Here is a 22,505-nt window from a genome sequence, read left to right as displayed (position 1 = left end):
TGCATGTGAAATTTGGAGGTCTATGTCTACATGAAAGAAAAAGTAATTAGGGCAAGGCGAGTAAGAGAGAAAACAGGAGGAGGAAGAGAAGGAGAAAGGCCAAAAGCAGAACACAAAGGGCCTGTGTTCTCAAAGCCCAGGGCACTGAGAGAGTAAAATTAACTAAGTTTCACCCAGGAGCCAGAAATGCCTTTTAAATAAGCAAGCAGGGAAGCTGATCCTACACATGATCCACCTCCGAGAACTCTCCATTTTTCGAGAGCTTCTGGTCAACTAGGGAAGCAGATGGCAGATGCCAGCAACTCAGACCTCCAGCCCAGTGCATCGGCCAGTGATGAGGAGTGGCATCTACCTGTGGGTAGGTAAATATGAAACCAGGCCCGGCACGGTGGCTCACTTTGGGAAGCCAAGACGGGCAGATCACCTGAGGTCAGGAGTTCAAGACCAGCCTGACCAACATGGAAAACCCTGTCTCTATTAAAAATACAAAAATTAGTAGGGCATGGTGGTATGCACCTGTAATCCCAGCTACTCAGGAGGTTGAGGCAGGAGAACTGCTGGAACCCAGGTGACAGAGACTGTAGTGAGCTAAGACTGCACCACTGCACTCCAGCCTGGGTGACAGAGCAAGACTCCGTCTCAGAAAAGAAAGGAAAAGAAAAGACAAGAAAGGAAAGAGAGAGAGAGAAAGGAAGGAAGGAAGGAAGGAAGGAAAAAGAAAAAGAAAAGAAAAAAAGAAAAAGAGAAGAGAAGAGAAGAGAAGGAAAGAAGGAAAGAAAGAAATGCTGAGACCAAATCCCAACCAATTCCAGAGACTACCTGGTCTTCAGGAAAAACACTCAAGCCAATAAATTGTGGGGGGTTGGAAGAAGAATCTTACGTGGTTAGTTACCATCTTTGAGAGATATATTTCCAAGCCATTTTTAAAACAGGAAGGCCCACCAGGCATGCGTGCTTGTGTCTATTGTGGGGTAAGGGTGGGAAAGTGTAATGATGAAGACCATCACACTAACCAAAGACAATTTAACACAGGACTTGGCCTGCCCGCTGACCTAAGGGCAGGGTTCCACCATAGCAGGGCCACATGTGCACAGCAGCCTAACTATTAGCACACAGCTGGCAGCCAAGGCTCTGCACTCTGGTGCAGGGCAGGACTTAGATGTATGTATGTCCTTAAAAAACGGACATTTCAACTTTAACCCACGAGGCCTCTCACAGGGTTACATGGCCAGTCATGGCAGATATAGATCCTGACTGCTACCAGAAAATTCTGAAGGGATGGAGGAAACTTTGCAATTTCTTCTACCTTAACTCCTCCTCCAGACCTACAGGTTTTCATGGCTTAGCAGGCTACATGACGAACTGGACTGACTGGCAAGCAACTGACTCCGATAACGGGTGAACTGGGAATAGATAATATTTTTGTGATCCACAGGGCAGAAACTATCGTTGAGTTCACCCCTCCTGCCTTAGCAGCAGATATCCAGATACCCGTAGGAGGTGAGGTCCAGAACTCAGCAAGGACAAGGAGTTGGTTCTGAAGGGTTCTGTGTAATATTCTGTGGCATGTGGATAACAGAGGAGAAGAGGAAAGGAGAAGGAATGTCATCCCTGAACAGGATGATGACAGGAAGCCGGAACTGCCAACTCCAGACAGCACGGCCACGGAGGGGCAGCTTCCGGTCAGAGTGGGTGTGGCTCCTAAAAGGTGCTCCAAGACTTTCTAATGCTCCTGCTGCCACAGGACGACGTTTCTAGCTGAAAAATCGTGTCCCAACCCTTGTGTTAAAGAGGACAGAGTTGAGAATAGTCTATAAAGCTGATGTTTACAAAATTTGAAGCTGACCCTCTTAAACATCTGAATTCTACCAGGTCCATCATGTCCCTTCTCTAGGAGACATCTCTGCAAGTTTTGAAGAGCCAATCCCTGGGGAGAGGGAGGATGTATTTTAAGATGAGTTTTCTTAAAATGGTTCCTAAAACAGAACCAAGTTCTTGTTAACGTCAATATGAATAATACCTAATACTTTGTTCCTCTGTCATCAGTCGAGTATGGATTGAACCGGAGCCTGTGGGGGGGAGGGCAGGGGTGTGGTGTGGGGAGAGAGTAGAGGAGAGACCCAAAACATGACTCCAGGTCAAAGCCAATCCAAAGGACCTTGAAATATGGAAGGGAAGTCTATCGCCTCCACTGAGGCTGCTCATACACTTCTCGGGGGGAAACACCCCTAGCATGCACTAAATGAGAGGAACCTCGAAGGGGCTGGGGCCAGACCGCACCCATGGAAGTACCACATTCCAAAAGAGGGAACTGCCCGTTCGGCCACAGACCCTGGGTGAAATGACAGCTGGAAACTGTTTAGTCTGGGGCACCTCATTCAGAAAAAAACAATTCTAAGCAGAGTGAAGAAAAGAATTGAGGAGTAAAATGGACCAGCTTTTAACAAAAGATTAAAATAAAGATGTATGCAGAGCTGCCTCCCACCCTCCTGCAAAAAAAATACCCCAAACAAAGCACAAACCCTGAACAAGAAACAGGTCTCGGTATGTTGGTAGAAAGAGGAGAATCCGCAGAATGACTTAACAGTGCACTAATGCAGAGCAGCAGATCAAACAGGCCACAATCCCTGGATGGGGCCCGGGCTCCCCAACAGCCCAATGGCCTCAGCCTCTGGCCCGTTCCCATCCCTCACTCCTGAGAGTGCCCCCATGCAGACGGATGGGATCAGAGGCAAAGCAGAAGCTCCACCAATTAAGGCATTTCAACTTTAACCAGAAGAGGCATGTGAAAAACACACGGCAAGGGACAGTCTTGAAGTGACCTTCAAGTGACAGAAAGTACCCAACAGCCCTTTCCTGAACAAACTACTCACACGGACTGTCGAAACCTCAACCACTCTAGCAGGGAGAAAAATTCTTGAGTTGTGGTCTATCCCGTCATTTGGGAATCGCTGTTTCATTTATATGAGGAGGCAGCGAAGGAGCAGCCAGATGATCCGGAGAGGAGCAGGTGGGCAGAGGGCTTTGGAGGGCTTAGGAGGGATGCCTCCAGGAGGAAATGAAGCTGACAGAAGAACTGATAGGGCAGAGCATTTAGAGATTAGGATACGTCTACTTGTGGCAGAGTAAGTTGGCCATGAATTAATCATAGGTACCTACAAAACCAGAGAAGACAATAAGTTGTACAAGAAGGTAAATGAAATCATGAAACTCTACATGGCTCAGCTGAGATTAATATTTATAGTTATAATAATGAAAATACTGAATATTAATATAATCCCAAATTATTATTTAATCATAATGGAAGGTGGAGGGAGGAAGGACTGAGGGTGGAGGGGGCCTGGGGAGTGGGAGCAAGTTCAAGTGGTGCCAGCGGGGGCGGTGCGGGAGTGTGCGGAGCAGTGCCTATCTGTGGGTAGAGTGAGGGTGCGTGTGGGATGTGTGTCAGTGTGTATGGGGTGTGTAGGGGTACTGAGTCTATGTGTCTGTGATGTTTGCATGTGGGGGGTGCAGTATATGTGGGGAAAATCCATGTGGATGGGTGCAGTATGTCTTGTATGGGTGTGTGAATACAATGTATGTGGGTATGGTGTCTTGTCTGTGGGGTGTGTGAGTATGGATGGAATGTGTAGGATGCAGAAAAAGTGTGTATGTGTGTGTGCGCGCACGTGTGTGTGCATGTGCGTGCATATGCGAGAATGTGTGTGTATGGGGCATCGGGCACTGGTGTGCGCCCTCTGTGTGAGTTTGTGGTGGGGTATGGCTGTAAGTGTGTACACGGGTGGGTTTGTGGAACAGCACATGGATGAAATCCTCATCTGCCTGGGTAGAAAGCCAAGAGGTACCATCTAAAACTTTAAAACAAGAAGCAATCATAGAAGCATGAGAAACATGGAAATAAGTAACAAAAGAAACATCTACGAGTTGAAAGCTCTTTCCCTGGGAAAGGGGACGGGAGAGGGCCATGCTATTCTTCATAAGGGTTACATAACTTTTTGCCTTTAAAAATTATAAAAATGTGTAATTTGATTATGTTAAGATTAAAACTGCATACAACCATTATGGCTGGATGGCCAAGAAGGCACTGCGAGAGACAGAGGGACCAGGAGTGGCCTTGAGTCTCTGGCTTGGCCAGGCTGTTAGACAGGCTGCCATTAAACAGATAAAGAAGTGTGGCAGAGACAGCTGTGAGTAAGGTGGCCAAGAGGTGGGATCAATGACAAGTCTGTGAAGCTCAGCATCTGGGAGGTGGGACCAGTGGCGCCCAGGAAGCTGCTGAAGAGCATTTGGCAGCACCAGGAGATCAAAGCTTAAGAGGCTGGGAGCCAAGGACCAGGCCACAGTGCCAGGTGCCGAGGCACATGGGGCAGGCTGAGGACCACCAGCCAGGGACAAGCTTGGAGAACTGTCAAGGGAAGCCAGAGGACAAGATGGAAATGCCTGGAAACCAAGGGAAGGCAAGGGAGCTTCAAGAAGAGGCTGGGCAACAATTTCTAACACCACAGAAAGAAACGGTCAGGACCAGCGGGTCCTGGTCTGTCAATCGAAGGTCAGCAGCGCCCTCCCAAGGGTGGCCTGGACAGGAGGATATGGGTTGCAGAAGGTTGAGATGTGGAATAGAGGTGAGCAGTTCAGAGGGTTCTCTCAAGAATCTGGAAGATTCTGTTGTAGAGGGAGCATGGGACCTAGGATGAAAGGAATGCTTTTCTAGGAAAGCTTTTTTTGTTTCTAAAGAGGCAGGTGACTCTCTTGTGCATCTAAGTTGAGCGCAAGAGACCAAAAGATTGAAAAAATAGAAAAGAGGAGGTGATTCTACCCAGCGAAGTCCCAATATGAAGGGGAGTCATGGGGGTGGGAGGGAGGTGGGGAAAAGGTGGCTGCAGGGAGACAACGGGGGAAGGTAGAAACGAGGTGAGCTCCCACTGGGTCTCGACGCCTTGAGGCAGCAAGCAGCACAAACCCATAGAAGAATTGCTCTCAAATACAACTGAAATGTTTGTAACAAGCACTTGTTTTATTCCTCTCTGAATTTCGTTTTTACAGACCAGACTTTGAGGCCACAAACTGTCTACTCTTAATACTGAGCAGGACACATGATGTAGCATTTGCTATGTCAACCTGAACCAATAAATTGAATCTAGAGTATGTACCGAAGGAATTTCAGAATAGAGTATCTTTTGTTGGCCTGCTCTCTGGGTAGTAGCTTGCGACTTCCCTAAGACTGAGCCTTGCTTCAAGAAAAGTGCTGCCAAGTTCCAAAGGAAGAAAGAAAAGCAACAATCCCTGCGTGTTCCTTCCAAAATACAACGCTCCCCTGTGAGGTTAGTAAGGAACATGAGGACCAGTTGGATCAGAAATGTCTCCCGCAAACAGAAGTCCTCAGGAGGCCTCAAGGATGTGAACAACCAGGCCTAACCTGGGCCTCCCACGCCTGTGAGACCACTCACCTGGGTCTGTGGAGGGGCATCTGCGGATGGTGAAGATCTGCCCCAGGTCCTCGTCCTCCTCCGGAAGGCCCTTCTGCAGCCGCTGCAGCTTTCGCAGGCTCTCACTTCGCTGGTGCTTCATGGAGCGCACGTGCTGGATGAGGTTGAGCTTGGCCTTGGTGGAGTAGTTGCACAGGACGCAGTGGTAATAGCAGCTCTCACCTTCCACACCACTTTCGTGCTGCTGCAGGTGCTGCGAGGGACAAAAGAGAAGAACATGCCTTGGGTAAGCCACTCACAGTCACCAATGGCACCAGTCCACACCATCCTGCTCACAGCCAGAGGCACGCCTCCAGGTTACGCATCTCCACAGCCAAACAGGATGGTCTTTCACATCATTTAGCTGTGTCCCCACCAATCATCTCCCCTCGAATTGTGATCTGAACTGTAATCCCCACGTGTTGGGAGGCAGGACCTCATGGGAGGTGATTAGATCCTGGGGGTGGTTCCCCCATGCTGTTCCTGTGATACTGAGTTCTCATGAGATCTGATAGTTTTATAAGGGGCTTTTCCCCACTTCACTCAGCACTTCTCCTTCCTGCTGCCATGTAAAGAAGGACATGCCTGCTTCCCCTTCCATCATTATTGTAAGTTTCCTGAGGCCTCCCCAGCCCTGAAGAACTGTAAGTCAATTTCTTTCTTTTGTAAATTACCCAGTTCTGGGCAGTTCTTCCTAGCAGCACGGTAATGTACTAAAGCAGTCTTCAGCCCTGAGATTCCTTAGAGGGGTTGTTTTTGTTTTCCCTAGAGTATCCTTCTCTAGCAGTTATTTGAAGAGGCACAGCAAGCTGATTCCCATTCCTGTCTCCCCCAAATGGCCCTGGCCATGTGGCTTTTCAGAATGTTGATAATGCTAATCACAGGGGCCCTCCCAGTGCAACACCAGCTTTCCTGGCATAAAGTTAGAGGTTTCCCCTTTTGTTCTCTAAAGTGTCCTGTTTTAGTTAGATCAGGGGTTGGCACACTATGGCCCACAGGCCAAATTCAACCCACTGCTTGTTTTTGTAAAAAAAGTTTTATTGGATCACAGCCACATCCACTAATTTACATACTGTCTATGGATGCTTTTGAAACATGAGAGTTGAACAGTTGTGACAAAGATACTATAGTCCACAAAGCCTAAATAATTACCATAGAAATGTACTAAATTATGACAGGAAAATTTAAGCCAACCCGGATTCAGGTAATAGCCTCTGGCCATCCTGCCTGTACAGGATCCTAGGTCAGGAACACAAGGCCAGAGCTGGTATCTGGCCTTTTCACAAGATAACTCTAGTTTTTGTATTTAAAACCACAGTCTACTAGGAGAACCCCAAATTAGGTTTTCCCCTAGATTAAAAAATGCCAGAAAAATAAATTTCTCCAGTCTAGTTCCCTGCCAATATCTCAGAGTCACCTGGTCCAAACATAATTTGGAACATCTGACCACCTGATACTCCAAGTGACCAATGATGCTGGTCCTCTGTTGTGTTTAGTAGACACAGTATTGATCCCAGAGCATGGCAGCCTAAGAGCTCCCAGGAGGCAGGCACAGATAGGATTCATGTCTGGGGTGTAAGAACAGAAGAGGTCATGCAGACAGTTGGTGGACCCCAGGCTTCTGTGATTAGGAAGACTTAAAAATGACCCAAGAACAGAACTCACAATGTTTTTGAGTCTCCTGGGGAGGTAATGAAAGCTATGGACCCTTTTTGACTAACAGAGAATGAATGTGCTTATGGTGTAGAAAGGCCATCTCCTTCATTTCCAAAGGTTCATTTTAGGGGAAGAGGGAGAATTCTTCTACTGCATACACAGGAAGCAATGGAAATACTCCCCAAAAGCTTAAATGACTGACTCAAGGTAACCCAGTTTGTTAGGGGAGAGAGAGGTGGAACCTGGGGCTTGTCTCCTCCAGCATGTACCCAGCATCCTTTTGAAGGAGGGAATTCAGATCACGTGAGTGCTTTTGTGTACCTGTGATTACATATCCTTCGTTTTTTCTCCTCACCACCTATCCCCAACCCCAGCCCAGTCAGCCAAGCCTGGCCCATGGAGCCATGGTGGGCACACGACAAATGTCTCAAAACTGCCCATGCTGCTAGTCTCCTTTCTGACCCACACTGCTTGTCTGATGTCTACGCCGGGATAATGGTTTCTAGTCCTGGTTGGGTATCTCGTCCTTGTCCAGCTTAGAATGCAAGGCACTGGCAGGCTACAATGGTTAGAATGCCCTGTACTCCACGCAATCCTACAAATACCAGAGTGGCCCTGTGAGTGCTTCCTATCAAGGGACACTGCCCGGAGGCTCACGTACTGACATGCAAACATCCTGTGTTCGCTGATCACATGTGAAAAATCCAGAAGCATGTTTGTACTTTGTCAGAAGAAGAAACATAAATGCACCAACTGTCACAGAAACTCATGAGAGGGAGGCTGAAGCCCTCAATCACACAAACTGACTACAGTATCCCACAGGAAATCTTGCCAACTTGTACATAAGAATGGGATGAGCTTCACAGGCACCAAGAGAGAACAATCCCTTCTGCCCCTGAAATGGGTGATTCATACGCTCAAATGCAGAGCCTTGGACAAAGTAAAATTTCTACAAGTAAAAACAGCACCAGAAGAATTTCACAACCAGAAAGAGTTGGAAGAACCAGCCAGTCACCTGTTAACTGTTAGAGAAATTATAACTGATGATAAAAAGCTTTTCTGGAGATAAACTTAGCTGCTTTTTATTTATTTTTTATTTTTGTTTTTGTTTTGAGAAAGGGTCTTGCTCTGTTTCCCAGGCTGGAGTACAGTGGCTGGATCTCAGCTCACTGCAACCTCCACCTTCCAGGTTCAAGCCATTCTCCTGCCTCAGCCTCTTGAGCATCTGCGAATACAGGCATGCACAACCACACCCAGCCAATTTTTGTATTTTCAGTAGAAACGGGGTTTCATCATGTTGGCCAGGCTGGTCTCAAACTCCACACAAAAAGCAATCCACCCGCCTCAGCCTCCTCAAGTGCTGGGATTACAGGTGTGAGCCACTGCACCTAGCCTTTGAGCTGCTTTTTAACAATGATTTAACCTCACTGCCTTCTCTGCGATGAGGTTCCTTGCAGAGGATGTCGGAAGGATGGGATGCAGTGAGGCTGTGCTTTCTGGAGGTTAAAACCCTGGGCAGAAGGCAGGTAGAAGATGAGCAAGCCCACAACCTTCCCCCCAAACTACGCCATGAGGCCCCTCAGAACTCAGAAGCCAGAAACAGGACCAGGATATTCCAGGGAGCAAGAGTCTGGCCTGAGACTGAGGAGCTGGAAACCTGTAAGGGAGCGAACTGCTGTCTTAGGTCACCAGGACCAAAAGAATGATATTCATTAAAGCTTCAACAAAAACGGAGTGAATAAAAGATAGCAGAGACAATAACCATGAAATTCAAAGAAATACATTCCATCAAGAGATTTTGGAGGTAGAATAAACTATGAAATCAGATCAAGAATCACTAAAGCCTCCAATCCCCTGCTATCTCCCTATGAAACAGGATTTCCTCACAATAAGGCACTGAATTTCAAACATCAAATTTTAATATGGATGTGTGAGCGTTCTCCATTCCAAATGGCTGGAGTCTTCAATCTCTGAGCCAGAAGAGATGAATAACATAGCCAGAAGAGCTGGACAGAAATGTGATGTCAAATGTCTTTTGTCTTTAAATCCACAGGCTACCGCGTTGAAATAAACATTATACCGGGGACTCACACTTTAAAAAATGGATACGACAAAGATATTCTAAAGCCACCTCACACTCTATCTAGCTCACGTTGGTAAACTACAGTCTCTTACACTGCCATGAATTCCTTCGTCTGCCACTTTGAGAGACATTTTAGCAAGGAACTAGGCATGCACTACAAATCATGGAGAAAAGAATAAAAGGAAAAAAGAAAATGGAGACATGGCTTCTCCCACCTGTGCTGTTACAGTGAATGCCTAGAGTCCTCTCCTAGAAACTTCCATGAAAGATTCATTCAAAAGTCCAAGGTTGCCTTGTCTTCCAACTTTATTCTCCAAGACGCTTTTAAAAAATCCAGAATAGGCCAGGCACAGTGGCTCACACACATAATCCCAACACTTTGGGAGGCCAAGGTGGGTGGATCACCTGAGGTCAGTAGTTCAAGACCAGCCTGGCCAACATGGTGAAACCCTGTCTCTACAAAAACACAAAAATTAGCTGGGCATAATGGTGGATGCCTGTGATCCTAGCTACCTGGGAGGCTGAAGCAGGAGAATCACTTGAATCCAGGAGGTGGCGATTGCAGTGAGCTGAGATTGCACCACTGTAAAACTCTGTCTCCAAAAAAAAAAAAAAAAAACACCCCTCGAGTAAACTGTATCTTGGTTGCCAGGAAACAGCTGCTTATAAAAGGTAACATCCTAACCCAAACTTCTGTTTGCACCCCGGTTCTACTGATGTCTACCTGCATGTGACAAGTCCCGTTCTCCCAAGATTTTCCAACTACCTTGTTATTTCTTAAGTTGTCTATCCGGAAGTAAACAGGGGCCGAAAGCTAGCAGCAGGGTCCTGACCTCTGTGACCTTCTCCACACCATTCAGCCATTTCCTAGGCCCTGAGTGGGTAAACCCCCAACCCTGTTGGTCAGATCCTCTCTCCCTTCCTCCCAAGTGGCACTGGCCTCATCCCCAGAATCCCACCCTTGGAACCGCCTAATAAAAAGCAGCGGGAGGGAGTGTACTAAGAGGCCCATGAGCACTCCACGGGGCAAGCCAGTCAGCCAAGAACATGCCTTCCCTGCAGAAGAGAGTGGATGTTTTCATTTGGAGAAGGAGGGAGAATAATTTGTTCCTGACCCAGCTAATTAGAATACCCTCAATTGGGATCACAATGTATTTAATTAAATTCACTGTAATATATGAAGAATCCACCAAGGCACAAATCCCAGTGGTGCACTCAAGAAAGGAGCTGCCTGCTTTCAGAGTTCTTGCTCTCCTCGCCAGGCAGGAAATTTTTCTCCCACGCAAATCCTGAATTTCCCAACCCCTTCCGCCTCTATCACAGAGCTCACCCGCTGTGGAGGGGGGCAACCAGGTTCTGTTTTTACTTTTTCCATTTTCTTTACTCTGTGCTCACAATTCCTACCTACTCTCGTTGGTAGGGTCAGGAGTGTAATTTTAAAAAGAAAACAAAACAACAGCTCCAAGCTGGGACGCATGCCACCTGGGGACCCAAAGAAAACTACCTGGTGAGCCCATTTGGCGAGGGTTTGTTTTGGTTCGAGTCTAAGTGTCTACAACAGGAGACCCTGTGGGGACGTGTGCGCGCGCGCGCGCACACACACACACACATGTGCACACATATGCACACAGAATAAGTCCAACCCCAGGGACTTAACCTGCAGGTGACGCAAGCAGTGACAGCAGCAACTCCAATAACATAAAGAGTGGTGTAACGAGGGCATCCCGCTTTAGCTTGAATACTGTTTTAGAGAATACACCTCTTGGAATGCTGAAAATCACAGGGGCCTCCTAGCTAACTCAAGAAAATCCAGTATCTTCCCATAAATTCGTAATGAGAAAGCATGATCAACCAGTAACTCGAGGTCAACCTAGCTAACCAAAAAAGGAGCAGGAACTCGTGTCCACCCAAACTCATGTGGTTGGGCCAGTGTCTCCCTATAACCTTGACTCTGACTATACTTCTCCTTGATCAGTCCCACTCCAACTCACTTGCTCGTTTAGAAAGCACCTGCAGGCTGGGTGTGGTGGCTCACGCCTGTGATCCCAACACTGGGAGGCCAAGGAAGGAGGATCACTTGAGCTTAGGAGTTCAAGACCAGCCTGGGCAACATGGTGAGACCCCGTCTCTACAAAAAGAAATAAAAAATTAGCCGAGTGCGGTGGCACACACCTGTAGTCTCAACTACTTAGGAAGCCGAGGCAGGAGGATAACTTGATCCCGGGAGGTGGAGGCTGAAGGGAGGTATGATCACTCCACCCTGGCTGACCAAGTGAGACTGTCGCAATAAACAGATTGGATAGATAGACTAGATAGATAGATAGACAGACAGATAGATAGATAGATAGATAGATAGATAGAGACAGGCAGATAGCACCTGCAAAAGACTATCATAAGAACTCCAAAGGTACAGTAGTGTTCACAGAAATAAATATCTGCTTGACAATTTAATTCACTTTCTGAAATCTCAGAGAAGTATGATGACCTATAAGAAGGACGTAAATATCTAGTTTGAGTTGTAAGTGGTAGCAGAAAAAGACTGCAACCATCTCCAAGTCCTCCAAATCCTGTGCAGTGGGTAACAGCCTATCCTTATCTGGATTAATTAGAAATTTGGCACATGTTAGGTAGTCAATGGCTATGGATGGAAATGAAGCCAGGGTTCACACGAGGGCTTACTCACATGGGTCAAAGAGACCTTTCCTTGCACCTCTTTTTAATCCTATTAGGGCTACTTGTGTTTGAAAATGTTCATCCCGTGTCAGTTTCACTGGAAGATGGCACTCCAATGCTTCTGACATGGAAACACCTCAGGGCCCACATCTGTCTCCGTGCCTTCCCTTCTAGGTCTGGTTCACTGAGAAAGCCCTCCCTGCAACAAGAGGCACCTCGGATAAAGGGGCTGGCATGTAACACGAAGCACAAAAAGCAAACTAGTAATTAAAAAGAAGGGAGAGAACGGAGGCTTGGCTGCATGACTTTGTGGGATTCTGCCCCATTAGTATGATGCGCTCGTTCACCCTAGTCAAACACTGAAAGTCGAAGAGACGAAAAGAGGGCTCTTGTTAGAAAATAATTCATCATGAAAATCAAAAAAATGTGTTCCTGTTACTTGTTTCCCAGGAAAACTAACCAACTTCTGTCAGAGAACATTGATTTCTATAAATCTGGAGGGGCCTGAGCTCCCTCCTCCTCCCCAACAATAGGAAACTTCTAACATCTGGTTCCTCATGCATGGAATGCAAAGTATTGATCAGGTTTTGTCAAAGCCTCCTCTTTAAAGTAGAAATAGACAAAGTACATTCTGACATACACACAAACACACACAATTCACCAACAAAGCTTCCTGGGGGAGTAGCACCTGTTACTCTAAACACACCCACACCTGCCCTCTTGACCACTGTGCTGTGCACACAGGCACACAGGGCAACTCGGTTTCCAGAGCAGCCGCTCTGAGACGGGGCTATTCCAGGAGATGCCAGGTGCTTCCTGCCCAGCACAGGAGAGACTCCATGGTGGAATGTCCCAGAAAGCCTCCGAGACACCTGTCAGGCCAAAGGCAGGCAGGAGAGCCTATCTGTAACTCTTCTCAGTCCGTAGAACTGGAGGTCCCATGATGAAAGAGGCTGCCTGTTACCACACCCCTCTCACGGGAAACACAGCAACCACAGTGTGCCATGGCTTCAGCTTCTCCCTTCAGGGAGAGGACTATGAAATCTCGCTAACGAATCCAGTGAGAGGGATGGGGAGAAGATGGAGATCAGAGTCAAGTCTGCTAATTCCCCAACTGGATAAGACAAAGTAAGGAAGCCATGGCGGGTGTTCATTCACCATCATATGCGTGCAGAGCATTTACTGTGGGTGAAGCATCTACACACACACTTTTTTTTCCTTTGTTGCCTGAGACAGGGTCTCATTCTATCGCCCAGGCTGGAGTGCAGTGGCGCAATCATGGTTCACTGCAGCCTCAACTTCCCCAGGCTCAGGTGATCCTCCCACTTCAGCCTCCTAAGCAGCTGGGACTATAGGCGCATGCCACCATGCCTAGCTATTTTTTTTATTTTTTGTAGAGACACGGTCTCACCAAGTTGTCCAGGCTGTTCTCGAACTCCTGGGCTCAAGCAATCTTCTCACCAGCCTCCCAAAGTGCTAGGATTACAGACATAAGAAACCACACCCAGCCTACACACACTTTAAAATTTTCACATTACAACCCTATGAGGAGGGTCACATTTGCCTTCCATCCTTGGAGGAGCCCAGAGCTCAAAGAAGTCACATGACTCCTGCAAGGTCACCCAGAGCATGGAGGAAACAGGACCATACCCTGAGACTTGAGTTCAAGTTCCAAGTCTACCACTGCCAAGCTACGATGCACAGACTGCAGGGGGTTCTGGAACACGAGACTCCGCCAACCCAGGTGTTCACTGAGAATGCCTAAAATTAAAACGAAAATCCTTCCACAGGTAACACAACCAGCAGTGGGGGAGGTTCTTTTTTTTTTTTTTTTTTCTTTTTGAGATGGAGTCTTGCTCTGTCACCAGGCTGGAGTGCAGTGGCGAAATCTCAGGTCACTGCAACCTCCACCTCCTGGGTTCAAGCGATTCTTCTGCCTCCACCTCCCGAGTAGCTGGGACCACAGGTGCATGCCACCACGCCCAGCTAATTTTTATATTTTTAGTGGAGACGGGGTTTCACCATGTTGACCAGGATGGTCTCGATCTCTTGACCTCGTGATCCACCCACCTTGGCCTCCCAAAGTGCTGGGATTACAGGTGTGAGCCACGGCACCCGGCCGGGAGGTTAATTTTTTAATCAGTGAGAGTGTGTTATAGTTCCAAATTTAATGTCACATTTTTAGGAAGACTCATGGAAGGTCAACCTATATATATATATGTATATTCTGTTTAATGCTGGCTTTTCATCCGCTCAAGCTCTCGTCCTTGACACATGCTAATTTAGTTCTATTTCATTGTAGGATCCCTGCAGATACCATAAGATAGAAGCCCCAACCATGATTTATAAGAAAAAAGTAAAAGGAAGTAAAAATGTTCCCTTAGATCAATCCATTTGGGTTGCTCTGACCTAGTTTCTGGTTTCTAGGCCAGGCTCCTTAGGCCCTAGAACAAGCCATGATTGCTCGCTCTCTGTATCCAAGGCCAGAACACAGACTTCCCATTCCTGTATCTTTTCCCTTGCACACATTACATTTCCTGATTCCAAAATCTCAACATTAGTGGCCCTGAAAAGGACAAAAAGTTCTAGAAGGAAAATAACTATCTAAGTCTATGCCTGTCTGTAAGTTGTATCTGCCTTGGCTTTAGCTTTTCTGGAAAAACACAAACATGGATCCTTGTGCAATGTGGATGCCTCCATATAATAGATTTCACTTCCCTCTATTAGGAGAACTCCAGAAGGGAGTGTGGAGCCACTGTTTATACATGGGGAGGAAATTTATCAGGCATGCATTTTTATCATTATGGGAGCAAATTATTAACCCTGTTCCCCAAAAAAGTGTGTGTAGGCGCTCTGCCCATAGTAAATGCTATGCACGCATATGACAGTGAACGAACACCCGCTACATCTTCCTGAGAAAGGGGCCCACCAGAGCATAACATCACAAGCAAAATGAGGACTGGTTTCCACAACGGTCGAGTGAGTGTGCACAGAGCTTTCTGAGGGGGTATGTGGGTGGATAAAACAACAAAGCGGGTCCCACCAGGCTAACCTCAAGCTGACTACTCTCCAGAAACGACTGACAGCTTCCAGGATCTGACAATCCCCCTTCACTAGGATATTGTACCAGGAGCAGTAACCTTCTTCATTTGTAAGATGTACTTCTTCCCTAGCACTATTTTCCAGCTCTCCCAAATTTAGGTCCCCACATAAAAATAAAAGCCTCCTGATATAGCTTGGCTGTGTTCCCACCCAAATCTCATTTTAGTCCCCATAATCCTCATGTGTCATGGTATGGACCTGGTGGGATGATCGAATCATGGTGGCAGTTTCCCCGATGCTGTTCTTGTGACAGTGAGTACTCATGAGACCTGATGGTTTTATAAGGGGCTTCCCCAACCCTTCACTCTGCCCATCTCTTCCTGCCACCACGTGAAGGACATACTTGCTTCCCTTTCCACCAGGACTGTAAGTTTCCTGAGGCCTCCCAATCCACGCTGAACATGGTGGGTCGATTAAACCTCTTTTTTAAAAAAATTACCCAGTCTTGGGTATGTCCTCATTAACAGCGTGAAAATGAACGAACACACTGCCATATACACACCACTCTAGCTTGTGTGCATCCAACTCCATGTCAAGCTGTTGCCAGTGATGACGGCTTGTGGGGCACTCTGGATTGAGCAGCCCAGTGCAAAACCCTCACTCTGAATCTCACTAGCTGTGCTATGAAGGCAAATCACATACACTGTTGAGACTCAGTTTCCTTGTGTGCAAAACAGAGACAATAACAGAGTCTCACTTCACTGCTGGGAAGATTCAACAGGATAATTCACATAAAATGCTTCATACGATACGTCTGATACATGGTTAGCCTTCATAATAAATGAGGCTATTACTAATGTTATTTTTCATCAGTTGATCTTCAGGATTAGGGACAGAAGCAAACATCTACTGAACATACCCATTTAATATTTCTCTCCTTACAACCAACCCTCACTCTTCCCCAGGCCCCAAAAAGGAATCCCTGGTTGACAACAAACTGATACATAGGAATTATTACATGGACAGGGGATACTGAACACACACAGGGCTGCCTTTTCCCTTACAAGAAGTACGAAATTTATATTTTAAGTAACTTGCCAAAGTCATGCTGTTGGTGTAGGCAGAGCCCAGATCCAAATGCATGCCCTTGCCACAAAATCCCGTATTTGTTTACTGGGTCTCTTTGCCCATCAAGGCACCCATCTAATAAAATTCAAGGACCAAGTTCTTTCTCATGTCTGCCAATATCCCAGGTGAGGAGCAGGGAAGGGAGGAGAGCTCGGCTGAAATGCCTGGAAGACAATTTCCTGATTCTCCAAATCCTCCCTGAAGAATCTGCTTATTTGTATCTCCAATCCCATGACAATCAAGCCAGCAGGACGAGAAAAAAAAAACAAAAACAAAAAACAAAACACTTGTCTACTGGTCAAAACAGGTTACTTCATCTGTAAACTGAAGACATTTTATCTACCCTGTCTTCCTTGAAGTAATTCTTAAATCCACATGAGAAAATTTCCACATATGTGAAAATCCCTCGGAACATGTGAAGAACTACCCAAATGTTAGAGACAGTCATGGTGTTTCTGCTATGAGTCCAGATCTTTCCTCATCACTTCTGATGGACAGGTACAACCAGGTGGGCTGGGTGATGGATGATGCCACTGGTGTTCCAGCTCGGTGGTTCTCTAACTTGAGCGAACATCAAGAGCACCTGGGAGGCATGCTACGCCCTAGATCGCTGGGCGCATGCCAAGGGTTTCTGATTCAGCAGGTCTGGTGTGTGCCCCACGAATCTGCATTTCTAACTGTCTCCCAGGTCATAATGACACCCGTCTGGGACCACAATTTGAGAATCGATTCTCTGGCAAGGACAGCAATGGCCATGGAAAAAGGACCCAAGTCGGAATACATGGAGATGTTCTGTTGCACGGAGAAAAATTTCTGAGACCAAAAATCCCTGCACTTGCATTTTCCCAAAGAGTATCTTAGATTCTAACAAACTGCACTTGATAAATCATACAATGCCTGCACATAAGAATTCACCTTCTTAATGAAAAAGTCACACGGAAGCAGCTGCCCGCTACTGGCCTGCTCCAGATACTTCATAAAAGTCAGAATTGGCTCTATTCATCTTCCTCTCCCCTTTCACACCTGCACTCGAAAATTTCCTGGGGCTGTCGCTGGCAGCGTGGCTCTTGATGGGAAAGCATGAGGCATCATTTTTCCCTCCCTTGCTCTGCAGCCCGCTGAGTGCACCTGCCCAGATGTCTCACTGGAACCGAGCCCAAGGAAGAATTCCAACCAAATGCAAGAAGAAAATGCTCTTTAAAATTCCTCCTACACTCCTGAACTTTCTGGTTGCTGCTGCGGAGCGTGAATTTGGTGCTCAAACCCAGAGGCTCCTCTCAGGTTCCTACTATCTGCTGACAAATAGGCTCATCACCTTCATTATGAGAGAAGACAGGGCGGCCGGTAAGACAGAAGCAGAAGGTAAGCTGCACCCACAGGGCTGCCTTCTGCTATAGGAGGGGCTTGATTTTTTTATTTTATTCTTCCCTTAAAAGATAAAATGAGAAAGTGACAGGGTGGGGCAGAAAAACTCCCTCTAAATAAACACTTTTGGTGCTGATCACTCTGGCCGATGCAGACATTTCACTTTTTCTACTTAAATACCATGGGTTTTGTGGGAGGTTAAAAGAGACAGACTTGTGGGAGGGAAGCAAGGGACCGACAGTGAAATGAGAAAGACGGTTCTTTGAGGAAAGACAGTGGGGTCTGCGTCAAGAGGCCGGGAGACGGCTAAGCGCAGAACAGACGGCCACGTGGCGAGAGGGCCACTGTGGTGCAAACAATGACACTGCTGGTTTCCCAGCTCTGCTTCTGGGTCCCCCTGTAAATAATCCAGAAAAACACCCCATGCACTGGGTTCTGCCCTCCTTCCCCCACTTTTTAGGTCTCATTAAAAGCCGATATTGTTCGGCCTCAAGATGGAGAGCTCAGCATGGATTTTACTGAACGTTAAATCAACCAGCAAGCGCAGCCAGCAAACTCTGTGGCACTTTAACTTTAAATAATGCAATAATTATTGAATTTCCTTTTTATAACTGAAGTGCTGGAATGTAAACAATGGGGCTGTAATTGCAGGAAGGGGGGATCAATAGAGGCAATCGTTTTCAACCATGTTAATTGTAAATACAATTGCTCCAAGATGTCAGCCTTGTTCTTCTTGCTCCCAGAATCATCCTAACGGATGACAGAGTCCAACTTTCCCATTACAGCTGTTCGTTCCTTTAAGAGGTTCTCAATCAGGTCTGATCAATCTGTCAAGATAATGCATGGAGTAAGTAAGACTCTTCCAAACACAGGCTCACAATCAATAGCCCGGACCAGCTTAATGAGGTGGGGCTGAGGCCCAGAGGGAGGCAACAGCCCCCAGCTTGCGCCTGGGTTTGGCAGGCTGGCTTCCTTGCATGGCCCTGATAAACAGATCAGCCCTTAATGAGGACATTAGTTATGCATGCTTCAGCAAGCAGCAAGGCACCCATCCCTGGGGACAGACGGACAGAAAACAAAATAGATTAACAGAAAACAACATGGTGCCAAATTAGGTCTCACTGAAGACTTTTCCCTCCTTTTCCTGCTTTCCTTAATTGTCCAGCAGAGTGGAGGACACCAATTAATCATTCCAATGCGCCTGAGCTCAAAGACCTGGGAGCATCCCTTGGGCTCGAGGATCTCAAGCTGTCCCTGAATATGAGCACCCTCATTTTCAAGACACCATTTTCAGAGCACAAAGGGGCTGATGGGGGCTGAGGGGCCTCTCGTGGAAGGGCCTTAGCACCAAATAGCCAGAGAAACGGAGGACAAGGCTGAGCCTTGAGGTGTGACCGCCGTGCAGGCCAGGCGGGGCCTAAAGTTGGACAGGAACAAGAACCGCCACTCTTAGAGGCTGATGCCCAAGTTTCCAAGGCCAAGTCTTGGTCTTGCGAATGGTTATTCCTTCCAGATGAGGAACTGGGAAGTGCAACTGCACCTTGAAGGCAACTGCACCCGGCCTGGCACTGCAGGAGTGTGGATTCTCACCAGGATAACCGGAGGGCTCCATGGGGAACCTGGGACACCACCTTCCCTCTGGCGGAGGCCACTGTGCATTTGTTCCTGCTGTGAGAGTGCAGGGAGGATGGCCACTGTGGAGGTGGTTGAAAAAGGGCCATGTTCAGGGCAGGTCCCACCAAGAATCCAGCAGTTCCTTTTATGCTCGGCTTAGAGCAGGGAGTTCTCAAAGTGTGGCTCCTCAACCAACATTCTCTGGAAATGTCAGATGTGCAAATTCTCAGACCCTGTCCAGATCGACGGAAACCCTGGGGATGGGGCGAGGAGTCTGGCTTTTAACAAGTCCTCGAGGCAAATCTGAGGTAAGCTTACTTGGTGACCACTGTCTTATACCGGGGGTTAGACAAAGCAAGCTTCTAGTAGGGATGACCTTCTCGTACGTTACACAGAGTTGGACCTTTCTGGATCAGAAATAGTCCAGATGCCCAAGATGTAGCTAGAAAACTATTTTTACTGAGGTTTGGCTCAGAGGAGGAACTATTTATTCTAGCCCACCACCCATCTGCTTCAGAATGCAAGGCCCCTGGGAAAAATAAAACCAAAAGAACACAGAGGCCCTTGTGGCAACTCCATTTTATTAGCTGGAAAAGATCATGGAATGGGTCACACTACTGAATTTCAGAAGTCAACAGTCTCATATTGTATCTGAAGTAGAAATGAGACTAACTGGGTCTTTTGAAAGCTCTAAGAGATCAGCAGACTACGAGAAAATATACAGCTAGAAAGATCAGATCCCTGCACTATGCAGAGACCCAGATCACAGGCCACTCCTCCTCCAAAGCGGTCCCCACGTCCTCTGTCCCCACGTCCCAAGCCCCATCTCTCCCTCCTCTGGGCCCACCAGCCCACTGGAAGCAGCTCCTATGCTGTGTGTGCTGCAAACCACCCTTGCTTCTCTGCCACAGTGTAGACAGCATCTCACAGGCTGGGACCAAGTCAAATCTTTCTATCCTCAGTTCTCAGCACAGCTCTTGATCCATGGCAAGGACTTAAAAATTGTGGTGGCTCATGCCTATAATCCCAGCACTTTGGGACGCCAAGGTAGGTGGATCACTTGAGGCTAGAATTTCAAAACCAGTCTGGTCAACATGGTGAAACCCTCTCTCTGCTAAAAATACAAAACTTAGCTGGGTATGGTGGCGGGCACCTGTAATCCCAGCTACTTGGGAGGCTGAGGCAGGAGAATCGCTTGAACCCAGGAGGTGGAGGTCGCAGTGAGCCGAGATCACACCCACTACACTCCAGCCTGGCAACAGAGTAAGACTCCATCTCAAAAAAAAAAAAAAAAAAAAAATGGGGGCTGAAAGTTTGAGGGAAGAAAATCCTGCTAAGGCTCCATCATTACTCCTGAGGATTTAGCTTACCTTTCAAGACCTATCTAATCCAGACCAAATTCACTTCTCCCATCTCAGATTTCAATGCTCCACTCCATTCCACATTCCATGTGCAATTAGATTCGCAGCAGTTCCCACCAACTCTGATCTTTCTGGTCTCAGTGCCTTTTCCTACCGGGAAACCCTCCCGGGTAACTCTGACCCATGCTGAAATGCCGCACAGCTCCCACAGCAGGCTGGCGGCACCTCTGCCTGGAAGCCTTTCTGCATTGCACCTGAGCTAAAACTGTGGCCCCTTGCCTGAGGGGTCCGAAAGCACCCCATAGTCCCTATCAATGCCCACCACAAACCTTGTGTTTTTTTTGTCGTTGTTGTTTTTTAAGTCTCTTTTTTTTTTCTTTCTGAGACGGAGTCTTATTCTGCCGCTCAGGCTGGAGTACAGTAGCATGATCTTGGCTCACTGCAACCTCCTTCTCCTGGGTTCGAGTGACTCTCCTGACTCAGCCTCCTAAGTAGCTAGGATTGCAGATGCCTGCCACCACGTCTGGCTGATTTTTGTAGTTTTTACATTTTTAGTAGGCATGGGGTTTCACCATCTTGGCCAGGCTGGTCTCCAACTCCTGACCTCAAGTGATCCGCACACGGTGGCCTCCCAAAGTGCTGGGATTACAGGCATGAGCCACCGCGCCTTTTCTTTTGCACAGATGCTTCACTTGATTTCCGCACTGGGCTCTCTGTCCCTTGATGTCTGAGATGGGAGGTTGGGGCTGAAGAGAATAAAAATGTTTGCTAATATTTACTGCTTTTTTAAATAAGATTTAACGACAGGAGATAATTAAACTCAATGCTTTTTTCAGTGACTTGATATTTTTTAGTATGTGGATCACAAAAGGGCTCGCCCCTCCCCACCAGTCAGCCACAATGTCCCACCCACAGGACAACTGCATCGGTCCTCCTCATTCTATTCCTCCATTTCTTCCACATTCCTAGCTATCTTATTTGCATGGGTTTGATATTACTATGCTCTTTTACTATTAAACTGACAAATAATTGCAGGATTTGGATTATCTGAGAAACTTCGAGAACATCAAGATCACAGAAGAGAGGAAAAGGGAGTGCACTCTGCAGATGCCGCCCAGGGGGAGTAATTCAAGCTCAGAATTCTCAATGTGTTAGGACAGTGTTCACCACACACCTTTGCAGATAAAAATAATTTTGGCCGGGTGCAGTGGCTCACGCCTGTGAGCACTTTGGGAGGCCGAGGCGGGGGGATCACAAGGTCAGGAGATCGATACCATCCTGGCCAACATGGTGAAAGCTCGTCTCTACTAAAATAGGAAAAATTAGCTGGGTGTGGTGGCACACACCTATAGTCCCAGCTACTTGGGAGGCTGAGGCAGCGGAATTACTTGAACCCAGGAAGCGGAGGTTGCAGTGAGCTGAGATTATGCCACTGCACTCCAGGCTGGGCAACAGAGCAAGACTCCGTCTCAAAAAATAATAATAATTCAGTACACATTTTAGTTCTAGACATAAAATGTCCACCCAAGCCAATAGAGTAATGTGAAAGTGCTCAGATACCTGGGCGGCGGCCACAAAGGCACTCCTGGAACATACGACAGCGTGACTGTCTACGACCAATGATTAGTCGGAATGAGACGTATATCTCTTTTTATAAAAACACATCACACATATGATTTCATTTTCTTCCTGAATTTCCTGCTCCTAATTAACTGTTGCTGGGAACTGCTGCTGAAAGGATCCCCAAGTCTTACAACCTGCATGGTTAAGTCTCTCACCTTCATCTACTCTCCATTCTAGGGCCTGGGAGGAATGGACCATTCTCTACACGGGGTCAGAGCTGCATGCTCAGATGTGATTCCTTCCCTCTCCAGTGATGCCCAAACTCTGGGCTCCCCACCCTTCTGACGGGCCAACTGCCCCCCCCGGCCCCTGACAAGCCCCCACCCCAAGGACATCCAAGCAACCCAATCCAAAGATGCCACCTCCCGGTTGGTCAGCTCTCCAGGTCCTAGTGGAACAAGACTGGGAGGCCAGTCAGTGGAAACATTTTAAAACTTATTTTTGAGTGGCAAAATACAGGGAGAATTTTCATCGGCCAGTCCACACTGACCAACA

The 22,505-nt window shown here is 47.2% G+C and overlaps 1 protein-coding gene across 2 annotated transcripts in view; it reads right to left on the bottom strand.

Moving 5' to 3' along the window:
* The window catches only part of ZFHX3 (zinc finger homeobox 3), a 277,099-nt gene that overhangs the window by 105,322 nt on the left and 149,272 nt on the right, over positions 1-22,505 (bottom strand). For both annotated transcript variants that reach the window (XM_021672553.2, XM_012437463.3), the window contains one exon: positions 5,448-5,679. In XM_021672553.2, coding sequence (XP_021528228.2) covers positions 5,448-5,679 — 232 coding nt within the window. The remainder of the gene's footprint in view (positions 1-5,447; positions 5,680-22,505) is intronic.

Source organism: Aotus nancymaae, unplaced genomic scaffold, assembly GCF_030222135.1.
Source record: "Aotus nancymaae isolate 86718 unplaced genomic scaffold, 86718_ANA_hifiasm-v0.15.2.pri h1tg000030l, whole genome shotgun sequence".
In the NCBI taxonomy this organism is placed as follows: Eukaryota; Metazoa; Chordata; class Mammalia; order Primates; family Aotidae; genus Aotus; species Aotus nancymaae.
Note: the sequence above shows the minus strand (reverse complement) of the source record. Positions and strands in the feature narration are given on the sequence as shown.